Source organism: Pieris napi, chromosome 15, assembly GCF_905475465.1.
Source record: "Pieris napi chromosome 15, ilPieNapi1.2, whole genome shotgun sequence".
In the NCBI taxonomy this organism is placed as follows: Eukaryota; Metazoa; Arthropoda; class Insecta; order Lepidoptera; family Pieridae; genus Pieris; species Pieris napi.
The window spans coordinates 8,004,700-8,018,690 of NC_062248.1; the positions used below are offsets into that span (position 1 = coordinate 8,004,700).

At 33.0% G+C, this 13,991-nt stretch overlaps 1 protein-coding gene across 4 annotated transcripts in view; it reads left to right on the forward strand.

Moving 5' to 3' along the window:
- Window positions 1-1,409: 1,409 nt before the first annotated feature.
- LOC125056751 (sodium/hydrogen exchanger 9B2-like) overlaps window positions 1,410-13,991 on the forward strand; it is a 29,166-nt gene continuing 16,584 nt past the window's right edge. The window contains exons 1-7 of one of the 4 annotated variants that reach the window (XM_047660029.1): window positions 1,410-1,689; window positions 5,630-5,742; window positions 6,097-6,164; window positions 6,712-6,803; window positions 9,877-10,114; window positions 11,175-11,344; window positions 12,370-12,454. In XM_047660029.1, coding sequence (XP_047515985.1) covers window positions 6,734-6,803; window positions 9,877-10,114; window positions 11,175-11,344; window positions 12,370-12,454 — 563 coding nt within the window. In that variant the 5' untranslated portion in view covers window positions 1,410-1,689; window positions 5,630-5,742; window positions 6,097-6,164; window positions 6,712-6,733. The remainder of the gene's footprint in view (window positions 1,690-5,629; window positions 5,743-6,096; window positions 6,165-6,711; window positions 6,804-9,876; window positions 10,115-11,174; window positions 11,345-12,369; window positions 12,455-13,991) is intronic. The other 3 variants (XM_047660028.1, XM_047660030.1, XM_047660027.1) reach the window with 3 other exon arrangements.

The window sequence follows — 13,991 nt, forward strand, 5'->3', positions numbered from 1 at the left end:
ATACGTCTTGATGACGTCGTTCATACTTAATGAGCATCCAGTATCCGGTCGGTGGTAACGCAAATTGCCAACTCCGTGAGCCTCCGTTTGCCAACTACTCGAGGCCGGGCTTGCGTGAAAGGCGCTTCCGACCACGCGTTATTGTTTACTGCTGGAATGACTTCCTTTTACTTCACCGAGCGTTTTCTTCGTTGAATAAAAGATATTTTGATGGGAAACGCCTTAGAAGCTAGTAAACTGGTCTATATGCAAAAATAGCCGCAGGATATAAAAGCAAACAACCCATTATCTAAAGCCACAAAGGAAATATAGTTGGTCGTTGAAGGAAAATATTCACATTTACACTCGCGTGTAAGATGTCGTGTTTCCTATTTACTTTAAATACGCGTAGAAAGTTTAATATACTTTGTTGTTCTTCTAATCGTTAAAGCCTGTAAAGGGAAGAACGCTTTGAAACTCCACGGCTAAACTTCATACGTATGAGTTTGTTTATTTATTAATTACTCTCGATATAATTTACCTTAAAATACCTAATAATACTATAATATGCTTAATCACTTCTTCACTTAAAAGTTGGAGTTTATGTGTACTTTTATACCTTGGTTAAATAATTATATTATGAAGATAGATCACCGTACTATTCCATAGTATTTAATTACATCTTTATGTTGAATGTAATCGAGGTCACTAAAACCATAGCTCTTGCCATGAAGTCAAGATTTATCAACTTGCCTATTAAAAATCGATTAGCGAAACCCCAGTGATGTGCCTTCCCGATACCCTATTCACGTTCCCAACTCGTAATAGAACGGATGAACAATTTGTCTATATCCATTAAAAATGCTTTGCTAGAAAATATTTCTCTATTCTCCAAATATGTTCAATTGGCCGACAATTATTGGCTTCAATTAACGTTTGAAACGATAACAGATACGAGGTTTAAAAACTAATAATAAAAACTATTGAAACAGCGCCAATTCTAAACACGAGACAATAAAAGAAATACTGGCGATTTCAGTTTAAAATGAATATTCAGATTCGTTATCGCTCGTCTCTATCAGCGGCATCATTCATAATAGATATAGTGTATGTGTTTGAATGCCACTTTTAAATATACATATTTTAAATACTAAGTACAGTTATTCGGTCAAAAACAAAAATAAAAAAATAATTAACTCTTTAAAAATTTAACATTTTAATTGGTGAGTAGATTCAATGTAATACTAAATCTTTCAAATATATTTCTTCATAATCCATATTTTTTAAATACAACGTAATATTATTGAAATATGTGTGTATAATGTATATATAATAGAAATAGATAAGATAAACTTCCAAACAAAAAGAATCAATTAAACCGAATATAGGAGCGCATTTATTTCAACATCTTGGCAATGTTATATCGCTCGCAGCTGGCACGCACTTCGTCAAACGACGACTGTTGAATAACACAATTGTATATTTTCAAACTCTTATTGTAGTTCACACACTGCATTCGTTTCAACAATTTGTGATTAATATACTATTAAGTCAATTGAAGACACTCAGTGCGCATGCGACGTATAATAGTGGAGTCAGCTACGAAGGTTTAGGGCGCTATTTAATTTACTATGATGTGCTCACGAAATTGAAGCGTACGGCACTTTGTGAATAAAAATATGGGCGACGATAGACAACATCGACAAGAATGTAAGTAGTTTTTTTATTAAAGAGTTGTAAATTTTTATTAATTTGTTTCAAAATTGGCTTTCGTCTTGAATATAATATGTGGCCTTGACACGTATGCGAAGTATAATTTTTTTTAAGATCATTTAGTAAATATGTTTAGTTTTAAATATTTTTCTAGCTTATGTCTGCAGTCCTTCTTATTTTTTAATATTAATTAAACTTATAGAGTTTGCAAGCAATTTTTTCAACTATAGAGCTATAGCTGTGTTTCAAATATAAATTATACATTCATTAATTCATAATAAGGCCTTATATATGTATTAGCCATTACTATATTTATAATAATGGAGTATGTATATTATAAACAATCAAGTATACCGTATTTACAATTTTCTTAACTATTTAATTTTCTTATTCAGTAGATTGAATTTTTTAACACTTTATTGCACATATAAAATAACAAGGAAACACGGTATAATTTACCTAATTTATCGTTGCTTTATCGCTAATAAACGATCTTCTTGGCAGTCACATTAATATAACACATATTAGCTTATAACTATGACCACATATTTAGTTCATATTCTAAAAAAATATAAAAATTTAGTAATCGCAATCGTTAGTAGTCACTTGAAAAATGTTCTTTTTAACGGATAAAATAATCTATTTAGGCCTCCAAGTACATGTGCCCTCGAAATAATATGTATTTTTATTTACAAACTTTCTCGGAATTTAAATCAAGTATCCACAGTCAAAATCAAAATCAGCTCTTTTCTCGAGGGGAGATGATATAATGACCTTTGTAAATAATTATATAAGTAAGTCGTTTTAGATTTGAGTTTTTATGTATAATATTACTTTTATTCTTTCTCGATTCTGATTCTACACAAACCTGTTGGAGACTAATACCTATTATTTTAACGTTATTCTATTTCTTTCGCTTATTTTCTTAACGTTGAAATGTTATTATCGTTACGAAAAAGGATGGATGTCCCAGATGACATGACGCGAATAACGAATGGTTCTCCGCCTAACCCAAATAATTGGCGAAAGGGATACGGAAGAAATGGTTAAAACAATCTTTTTAGTAAATAAAACATATTGTAGAACATCACTTAGGGTAAGGTTCAGTCGAAACTTAGGGCTAAGTATGTCAAATCCAATATTTTTTTATATTAATATTACATATAGAAAATGATAATTCAATAATCTATAATTATATATAAAAATGAAACCCGTTTTCCGTTGTCACGACATAACATGAAAACGGCTTGACCGATTTGGCCAATTCTTTTTTATAATATTTATAATATTTAGAAAAATTGAGTGAAAAAGTCTAAAAGCAACACTTTTCTATATTTCCATACATAAAATTCGTAAAAATAATTAAAACTCAATTTGAACTTTAAGTGTTAGTGGAGGGGTTCCGGGAAGGTAAATTTTTATTTTTTGACATAATGTATTTGTTGTCTTATCAACTTTCTTTTTTTATCTTAGCTAGACCGATGTCTCGAATAGCAGAATAAGTATTAAAAAAAAATAAAGAATCGACTGTTAGGCGGTACGATGTTCGCCAGGCCAGCTAGTAATTATATATCTATTTATCCATCATAATTCGCGAGTCCTCTGATTTTGAAAGTATCAATGGGGGCGGTATTAAAATCAGGTGAGACTTTTGCTTTTGGTTCTATAAAAACCAATATATAAAAATACAGAATTGTACCATTCCATTTGAGAGGTTCGGGGTTTTAAATTAAACATCATCAAGAGGCGCCAATACCAGAGGGCTCGAGAATCCGTTGCCGAAATTTTAAGAAATGGTACGCTCTTTTCTTGGAATACCCTAAACTTTATTGGTTCAGAAATACCTGCTGGTTTCACATATCTGCCCTGCGATTCTGTAACTCACTTCACGAACTCACACAGCGGTTTTCGCATCGGCGGTCGCTCTCAAATCAGTCGTGAAGCAGTCATTTTATGATTTGGCATTCTGAAAAGGTGGGTGTACTTTATTGTTTATCAGAATGCCAAATCATAAAATGACTGCTTCACGACTGATTTGAGAGAGACCGCCGATGCGAAAACCGCTGTGTGAGTTAGAGAATCGCAGGGCAGTAGTGCGCCGCAAAAAATGCCTTAAAAACATTAAATTGTGGAACGACGGACGTCGACGAGACATGGGTGGAATTTCATATTCTGCCTCGACGTCCGATGTTAGGTTGTCTCTTACTCGAAAAATTTACTGTTTTGCCTGAAATCAAACCTAGAATTATCCTATTTTACGGTAGGTGTTAATACGCCACGTTGACGGAACTTTATTTAAAAAATATTTAGTAATTCCTTTTTATTATTTTATATTTAGCCTTTCTCTCACAATAGGTCAAAGACTCCGTACTAAAAATTACACTCGTTTAATGTAATAATTATCAATAAGTTGTTAAGTATACGTATTAATTATCACTCATTAGAATTCAGTTACAGCTAATAATATCTTAAGAGAGCATAGAAACATAGTATTCCACAATTCTAAAGAAACGTAGTTGTTAGTATTTTCCTATAATAGTTGTTCAATGTAATCGTCAGGAAGACTGGAAGTAGACATCAGCTTCATTATATTTTTAGAACACTTGACCTACTTTGAGTTAATGTCCTAGATGGGGCAAAAGGGACTGTGTACACAGTGAGTCTCCATCGCGTTCGATCTTGAGCCTATTTCACGTCGCTCCAAGAGTTTCCCGCTCTCTTTGCCTTATCTGCAATTGTACGCCGCCAGGTTTGCTTGGGACGCCCACGCTTCCGCTTTTATTGCGGGTTCCAATCCAGCGCCTGCTTGGCGATATGATTGCAATCTCTTTGGAGTGTCTATCCATTTTTACTTGCGTTGCTTGATCTGCTGGCCCCAAAGTTGCTCGTTAGAGATCTTCTTGGGCCAGTAGATACTCGGATTACGGAGGAGACAGCGGTTGATGAAGACTTGAAGTCGGTGCGAGATGCCTTAAGTGACCTTCCATGTATCAGTTTGGAAATATATCCATTATTTACTAACAGTAAACTTTCTTAGTACTTTAAAAGTAAAAGCATGACAGTAATAAACCGTCCTCATAGTCTGCTACATACAAAGCATTTCTAATTTGTTGGCATCAACAATAAAAAACCAACATGAGATTGTATGTCACATTGGGTTTACGTTAACTAGCATCGCAAGAGATTTAAAACAATTTTGTTTTTCCTGAACTTGAATTCACAGCCCCTGAGCGAAGTCGTTTTGTTGTTTAAACTATAATTAATATTAAAAAATTAGAAACATTATTTATATGTAACAAAGCGTAGTATCTAATAAAAGAAGAACCATTATCATTTTTAATATATTTTATTGTATCCACTAACCTCCTTACATAAAAAATATCGGTTTAATTGTTTTCTCATAACTACTCATTTCATTATCTCAGCGGAAACAGCATTTGTCATAATGAGACAAAAGGTACTTTATCCAAACCAAATTACTGCTTAATTTTTTTCAAGGATGTATTTTAAATAGATAACAATTAGTTTTAAATTATCGGCCTTTATTCGTGATAATTGTGTAAAATATATAAATTGTTTTTTAAACTAAGCATATATGTTTATGTGGCAAATAGATGGTATTTATTTACTAAATTAAATTATATAGCGTTATGGCTATCATGCTACACGAGAATCATTATCGAATAACAATATGATATTTATGTGAAATGCAGTTAGTAAAACCCACAAACTAAATAGAGAAGCTGTCATGCGAAGGCTAAGAGGCTAAACAACGAGACAATTTAGATAAACTACTTGGACCAGGTTACGCACAACTCACATATAACAACCAAATGAAAACATATATGCAAAAATGTTTAAATTTCGCGATTCAAGCTACATTTTATTTAACAAATATTCGTTAATATACATTCAAAGGTAATGCTAATACCTGCAGATAAGTTTCGTCATCGGACGTCGAGACAGAATACGAAATTCTACCCTCATCAACTCGACGTAGTTCCACAACTGAACGCACCACCACTATCTCCACCATCTCTACCCACTGAGGTATTCTTTAAAGGCCGGCAACGCACCTGCCAGCCCTATGGCATTCAGAATGTCCTATGTCCTAGAACCATTTTTTGCAGCTGATGACCTCATCTATCCCCTATTTGCGTTTGATTCACGACTATTTGGCCACCCTGTATAAACATCCATTACCTATAAAGTAGTCCCCTAATGATCTAATTTACTTTTTCATAATAATTGAATCTTATTCTATAACATTTGTTTCGTAGAATCTACTACTATCATATTGTTAAACAGTAAACTGTTGAGAAGTGGTGAAATAATTTCGATAGAGGAATAAATCATACTGTACGAACGATAATAAACATATTTATGGGTTTTATGTTTTTCCAGATAACAATGATTTAACTCCCAGTTCAAGGAAATCACTCAGATTTGAAGAACGATTCGTTAAAACGTGAGTAAGTATTGCTTATGATAAAGTTAAAATATTCTACTTTGATGAATATATAAATCAAAACATTTTAAATAGAAACAAACAAATAAATTTTGATGACTTTGCTCTTTAACTAAAAAGAAAGTACACTTTTGTAAATAATAAACAACCTATAGCCCTACAATCCATAATTTTGTTCTCTTTTTATATTCGTTAATATCCTCTAGTCTATAAAAGATATATAAAATAAATATATATAGGGTTTTTTTATTGACCTATATAAAAGAGTAGAAAGGTAGGAGTAGGTGTTTTGTCAAAAAATATTTTTATCAATCCCAATTTGTGTAACCCCGTGTGACCCCGTAAAAAATAAAATGACTTATGAAATAGTCCAGCCTTCGAGTTATAAGCAGAAGCTATTTGAAATATATTTGCATATGTGAAAACACATTTCTGCTTATATTTTTATACAATTACAAGGGCTCGACTAAAAAACATCATAAAAGAAATAGTCGGTTGAACATATTTTTTTATTTTACGTGAAATAATAAGAAACTTGATTGACATTTCAGACATCATGGAGAAGAGAAAATCATGCAAAGATGGTGTCCAAATTTTCCCACAACTTCTGATCTAAAGCAATATATTGCTGTTATTATATGTTGTAAGTATGAGCTGTCAAATTATGTTTTTAAAATTACCAACAGTATGTATGTATTTCACCTAACTCCTGTACTTTATACTAGTGGTCCTGATTTCGCATTGGCCCTTTGTTTTGTAATATATATTTTATAGCCTATGTTCATCAGGAATACTGCAGGATTCTAATCTTGAAACTATTTTTTTTAATCGGATGAAGTTGGAGCTCTTTCATACAATTAGTATATAATACACAATGATACTTCTATCTAGATCGTATATCTATTCGACATATTCCTCTACGGTGGCGTTTTCATATATTTACATGTATTATATACAGTCAAACCTGGATAAGCGAGATTTCAAGGGACCACAATCTCATTCTCGCTTATGGAGGTTTCTCACTTACCCGAGTTTCTCGCTAATACAGGTACATGGGTAGTGTTTCTCTCTTATAGAGGTACGCAGCAATAACAAGTCACAGCAAGTACGAATGTAGTAAATATGTAATATGATAAAATTATGTGCATAATATGCGCAACATTTATTATGTACCTACATATACATTTTTAATAGTGTGTATACTTATTTACACTTATAAAAATCCGTCAATTTCGTTTGGGTTTCTGTTTTTGTATTTTGAATGTGTTTCTCTAACAATACCTACAAAAACAATGGTAGGAAGTTCCACGAAAGTTAAGAATGAGTCATAAAATAGCAGATGTTAAATTTGTCATTTGTTTTGTCATTTGTTGTGTACAATAATATAAATAAATAAAGCCCGACTGTCGCTTATAGAGGTAAAGATAAGTAGCAGTCTCACTTACGGAGGTGCATGAGGGAAAAACGACTCTCTCTTACAGAGGTTTCTGTTTCTCGCTAATAGAGGTTTTGGTAGCTTAAAATGACGGGTCCCGGCTATTCCTCTCACTTATAGAGTTTTCTCACTTATCCAGTTCTCACTTACCCAGGTTTGACTGTATTTGATATCATAAATTTCTTCATCTAACTACATGTTAATGTATACACGAGATTCCTATTATTTTTGGCATAACAGGAGACCATTACACTCTAGCTAAAAGTTATTATCGATTTTCGATTAATAAGGAATTCATTAGCTAAACAATGTTGACTCTTAACACGAATAAGTAAACATTTGAACGAGCATTTCTTAACAGAATATGTTTACTTAGCAATTTTCATGAATAGACTAGCCAACATTCACGACCACGTATTCAACAACAATGCAGTATAATTAATAAGTTAATTAAGTACTAGAACATTACGTGCACTTAACTTTGGAGCGGAATTTTAAGCCCATTTTTGAGGGGTAGATCTAGGGGTTAGATTATCAATTCCCGAAAGTAAACATAGAAATTGGGTTTTGTTGTTGGATTTATTTAATAGAATAGAGGATAAATGAGTAGGCGGCTCATATGGTGTGGACACAGTGCATGAACACACTGACTCTGTATCAAATAAGATATCATTATTGTCGTTGTTACATGTCAAATGTTAATATTTCGGTCACTTAAACTACTATTAAAGTTATGAAGTTAAGTTAACTGATTCTAAAAACTAAACTTAAACTACTGCACCCAATCTTATTTAAATAATCTGCGGTTTTAAAGGCTTTTTTAATTAACTTTCTTTCACTAAAACTTGTAAATTCCTTGAAAGCACTACGCTAGTTTCCTGAAATAACGAATAAAATTACAATTTAATTATATTTTATTAAGCCTTAATAAAATACTTTAGTAGAAGGAAAAACACCAGTAGTTTGCCAGAACTTATTAAGTACTTCCATAATTTTGATAGTTCCAATCTACATTCCACTTTCATTTAAATTATTTAAACGAAATGTAAAGTAGACAAAGTTATGAATGTTTTAAGTATTTCAGAAAAAAATTGGTTTTTTTTTCAGAGTTTCCAAATGGCCTTACAAAGATCACGTTTAAGATTTTCTCAATAATCTATGTAGGGTAAAGATAACCTATGCCTATAAATCAAAAGTTATCATTCGATTGTGTAAGATTGAAATCTATATAAATCTATGCCGGAAACAATACATTTGTCTATAGTATGTCTGGGTTTATCATTATCGATTGTATTAACATTATTATACCAGTTCTCATAACTTAATCCAACATAGAACAATGGTGTTATTTTGATTATTCATGCACTTACTTATTCTTCTTTTTTTCACGAGATTATAAAACAATAAGTAAAGTACCGAGAATATTTCTATGGATAGATTACCAGTGGCACTACAAACTTAAGTCAGTAGTTTGTTTTTTTCTAATAGGCCCATCGATATGGCGTAGAGATCTTTGGTTTATGAATAATTTACCTTCTAATATTATTTATATTTTTTCTTCTTAATATCGGTTTCCTCGGCATATTTTCCTGAGCCGTTCGGCCGAGTGCTAAATGCGAACACAGAAAGTCCATTGGCGCACAGCCGAGGTTCGAACCCACGACCTCAGGGATGTGAGTCGCACTTTGAAGTTACTAGGCCAACATGATGTTGAAACGATGCATTAAGCCTCGTAAAAAATACTATACTATTTTAGTACCTAGCGTAGTTGTATCTTAAATAACTACTACTATAACAAAATTATAATTTAATACCCCGCAACTCCTAAATTTGTCAGAACTATACATATTTGAAATTATAACCACGTAAAATTAATCTGCTTGCGCAATGTACACATAAAGGCCGATTTACATTATCTTAGTGTTTAGGAGAGTACTTTAGTACAACTTGAAAGGCAAGTTCTTTAGCGTAGCGTTTACTAAAGCAAGTAGCGTTTACATGTTTCAACTAAATTACTATCCTAAAGCACTCTCCTAAACACTAAGATAATGTAAATCGGCCTTAAGAATTAGCATGTTTATTGGAGAATAAGATACATTGTACAAAATTATTATAAAGGTATATAAATAACAATGCTAGTTGTGTCTGCCACATGGGTCTCAGACACCCACTGATTATATTGATGTGCTTAACATAAGCAAATTAATATTATAAAGTTTTTTTTTGTAAATATAAAGTAATATATCTTTATTTATTTGTGCAGAAAAACCTTTGCTTTCAGATTTATGTATCTGGGCGACATCTTGGTTCGTCCTTGGCAACCTGGTTGTGCCAGGAGGATGTGTCTTCAACATATCAGCTTTGGTGACACTTGGTTATGTGGTCAGTCATACAGTGGAAAGGTACACCACATTAAACCCAGTTATAACACAGACCCTTGTGGGTGTACTGTGTAAAATGTTTATACCAATAAATATATTGGAAGATAAAAAAGCGGATCTCATTGATTATCATTTAAGGTAAATTAAATTATAATAAATATTATAAAAGAGTATACTTTCCGCTTGACCACATTTGATTAACGCCAGCAGTATATAGATGCGTATATAAGTTATTTTTAAACATAACTTCTATCACGGATATAGACGTGAATATATCACATAGTGTTAGGTTGTTTTATAAGCATTGACACTGTGTGAAGAATGCATAAATAATAACTTCTTTTTACAATGGTAACATTGCCCGCCGCCATATTCTGCCTTGCGATTCTGTAACTCACTTTACGAACTCTCACAGTTTTCGCAGCAGCGGTCGCGCTCAAATCAGTCGTGAAGCAGTCATTTTACGATTTGGCATTCTGATAAGGAGGCATTCTGAGGGAGCTTATAGTTTATTGTTTATCGAAAAGTGAGTTACAGAATCGCAAGGCTGGTTGTGCGCGAGTGGTTTAAACCGTTCGGCGGGAGGTATAGTTGTAAAAGCCTGCACAGCCAGCTTCAAGCAACATCTGGCTGAGGTAAAACAACCCGAGCTTTGCTATCATGGCCCTTCAGGCACACAGTAATATCCGTTTAAAAAAATCTAGCGGCATAACCTTACAAGTGACGTCACAGATTATTTTCGGGAAACACTCCGCGTCCCAGCGCTTCTGTGGATTATTGTATACTTGCATAACTCAACGTTCTGACGTGCTTTTCAACAACCGTAGGGATTGAAACAGCCAGTCTCTATATTATTTACTCATTTTTTTATAAATTCTCGTTTATCCGTTAAAGAAGTTTTATATTAATTATTACTCGCGAAAACCAATGACAATATCATAAAGTACTTTTTATGTAGCGAAGCTTCAACCGAAAGTTTATTAAACCGATATTCAGACACAATCTCGAAAGTAGCACTGATTTTAATTGCAAAATTCTTTAGAATTAACGTATATTAATAATATATTAATATAAATTTTATTAAGTAGTATAATAGTTCATATGCTTGCTCTGTATTACATCTAGGAAATAGAAGTGAAAATTAAACATGAAATTCCACTCCACGCAACCTAGTACTCCAAAATTTATTTTCTTGCAGGCGAGTTTATCCAGTTATTATTTTAACAAAGGGCCCTCTAACCTGGAACTGGAATTACATAAGGCACAATCCCGTGAAAGTTTTTTCATTGGCAACACTTCCTTGGATCGTCGAGTGTTTATCTACGGCCTTCTTTAGTTTTATTTATCTCGACTTTCCCTGGTATTGGGGTAAGTGAAAATCGTTAAGTAAATCTAGCTTCTATTCTTAACTTTATCAAATTCCTAAAGAAGCGCTTAAGTAAATTGAATACTATAAAATGTTAATTTCTTGGCTTAGTTAAATTAGCTCCTTCGCTGGTCGCAGATGAGAAAGTTAAGAAAAAAACTTACGAACGATAAGGCTCATTTAAGTTAAACATTGTGTACCTAGTCAATGACCATAACTACATACTTTTTATCTTAAATAAAGATAAAAATTATAAAGAGTATCAATTTAAATTTTGCTCATTTTAACATGGTTAAACGCCGCTTACTTGCTCAAACCAATGAAATATAGCATTACTCAATGAAATTTACTTTACAGAAAATAATGTTTAAACAATTGTTACATTCCACACGTAGAAAATAAAAAAAAACTAATTATTATTACCCATATACAATAATCTTTATGGGAAATTAACATTAGACTATCTTATTGAAAATGATTTAACAAAGAACTATATTAAATTTATTATTACTCGTAGAATTATAAATTACGCATAACAATACATTATCAAATACAGGATGTCTTATTAATCAGACATCCTGTATTCGAATAAGAATTGTAGTCGAAAACATGTTTCTTGCATCGGAACGCCGATGTTTGAATGGGTTTGTGACGTTTTACACGCAATATAATGGCTATAATATTATGTTATGTATGTCATTGGTATATAAGTAAATTATTTAAATCTTGTACACGTCCTGGTGGACAGAAAAACTGTGTCCAGTTTGTTTTTCCACCGCACTGTTGTAACTTGTAAGCTTCTTGTTATTCTCTGTGATTATGTTTACAACAAATAAATACTTATTATATTATATGACCTAATTAGCCGGCAACGCACTCGCGAGCCCTCTGGCATTGAGAGTGTCCATGGGCGGCGGTATCACTTAACATCAGATGAACCTCCTGCCCGTTTGCCCCCTGTTCTATAAAAAAAAAACTTGCTAGCCCCTTTTCATTACTTTAATCGTTTTATTATTCTTTCTTGTAGGTATACATCTAGGCGCCATTCTATCGTCTGTATCACCTGCAATTGTGGTACCAATCGTCATCGCGTTGAATACTAAGGGTCTAGGGTAGTGTTGCCCAAAATCGGTCTTGGTCTTGCAGTCTTGGTCTTGTTCTTGCGTTTTTGCAAGACCAAGACCAATACCAAGACCGCCTTATTATAGCAAGACCAATACCAAGACTGAACCCTGCAAGACTTGAGCAAGACAATACTTAAGCCTGCAAGACTCTTGCGTCTTGCAGTTAAGACAAACTGAGATTTGGGCGTTATTAAGTAGGTATTTGGTTTCAATCCCGATTTTGAAAAACGTTCCCCAGTATCAAAACCGTAGGTATCACAAATCATAACACTAAACTAAGGGCTGCAGTTGTATTTGTAAGTGGCAACGTGCCGCTCGTCTGAAAGCACCCTGAAACGTATTGTATATTGATTAGGTAGGTAAGTACCTACTTATTATATTTCAACAATTTATTAAGTAGGTAGCGTGTTAATACTCACAAATCTGTTCCCTAATAACATTCTAGCAAAGTTCATACCTTGTAGGTATCTACCTATAATAATATGTTATGCTTGTTTATGTCTAATGTGCAGATCTAAAGTTAGTACTCGTAGGTTGGTATGTGCTTAAAATTATAGTTAACAAAATTATATAAACATCATGTAGGTGTGAAACTTATGTTTCAAAGTTTATATTATTCTTCTATTTAGCAAAATTTAAAACTAACAGCGAGTCGAGTAGGTCTAGTAACAGTTTCTACGGCAGCCAATACTATGGTACAAACGCCAGCACATCAAGCTACTACAATCTATCAAATTTCTTCAACAGATTTTCAAGTTTATCGCTAAAGAATTAAGGTTCAAAGTTGATTGGGGAAATGTGACGTTCTGCGAATAAACTGTTGGTCGGTCGGTGTATTAAATACCTACTTATTTGATAATTTACCGACAAAGACACCGCGGTTTGCAACAAGTGTAACACAGCATTTGACACTGAGCGCCGCATTCGCCGACAAAGAGTACGGACAGAGGCACACAAATTTTTACCTATTTTGGTAGGGTTGGTATAGGAGTATAAAATTAAATGACCTTGAAGATGTCCCAGCAGTATGTAGGTATAAATTGAATGCTCTGAGTTTTTTTTATTTAAATACATTCTCACACTGGCTTGAATTCGAACACTACAGCGTTAAAAGCTGTCGGGCGAGATGATAATTAATAACTAAGTAGGTATTGCATCTATTGAATTGCGAATATTTTGATTTCGAAATAATCATTGTTAATATCGGTAAATGATAGATAGTGAGTGATACCTAGGTACTAAAATGTGAGCAGCAAGATTGAAAAGTGTATATGCCATGTCAGTGCTTTCAATAAGTTTATTTTAAAAAAGCTCTCTAGTAAGATTTAGAGTTTACCATTCAATTACACACAACATATTATTGAAAAACAAAAATTATGAAAAAGATTTAGACTGAGTACTTAGGGTCGATTCGACCAAACAAGAGTAAATCTTAATCTTAGAATAAATCGTCAGTTAATCGAGAGTAAATAAATTTTACGTTTTACCAACTACAAATTCTAAGAATAGTGGGCTTATTCGGGAA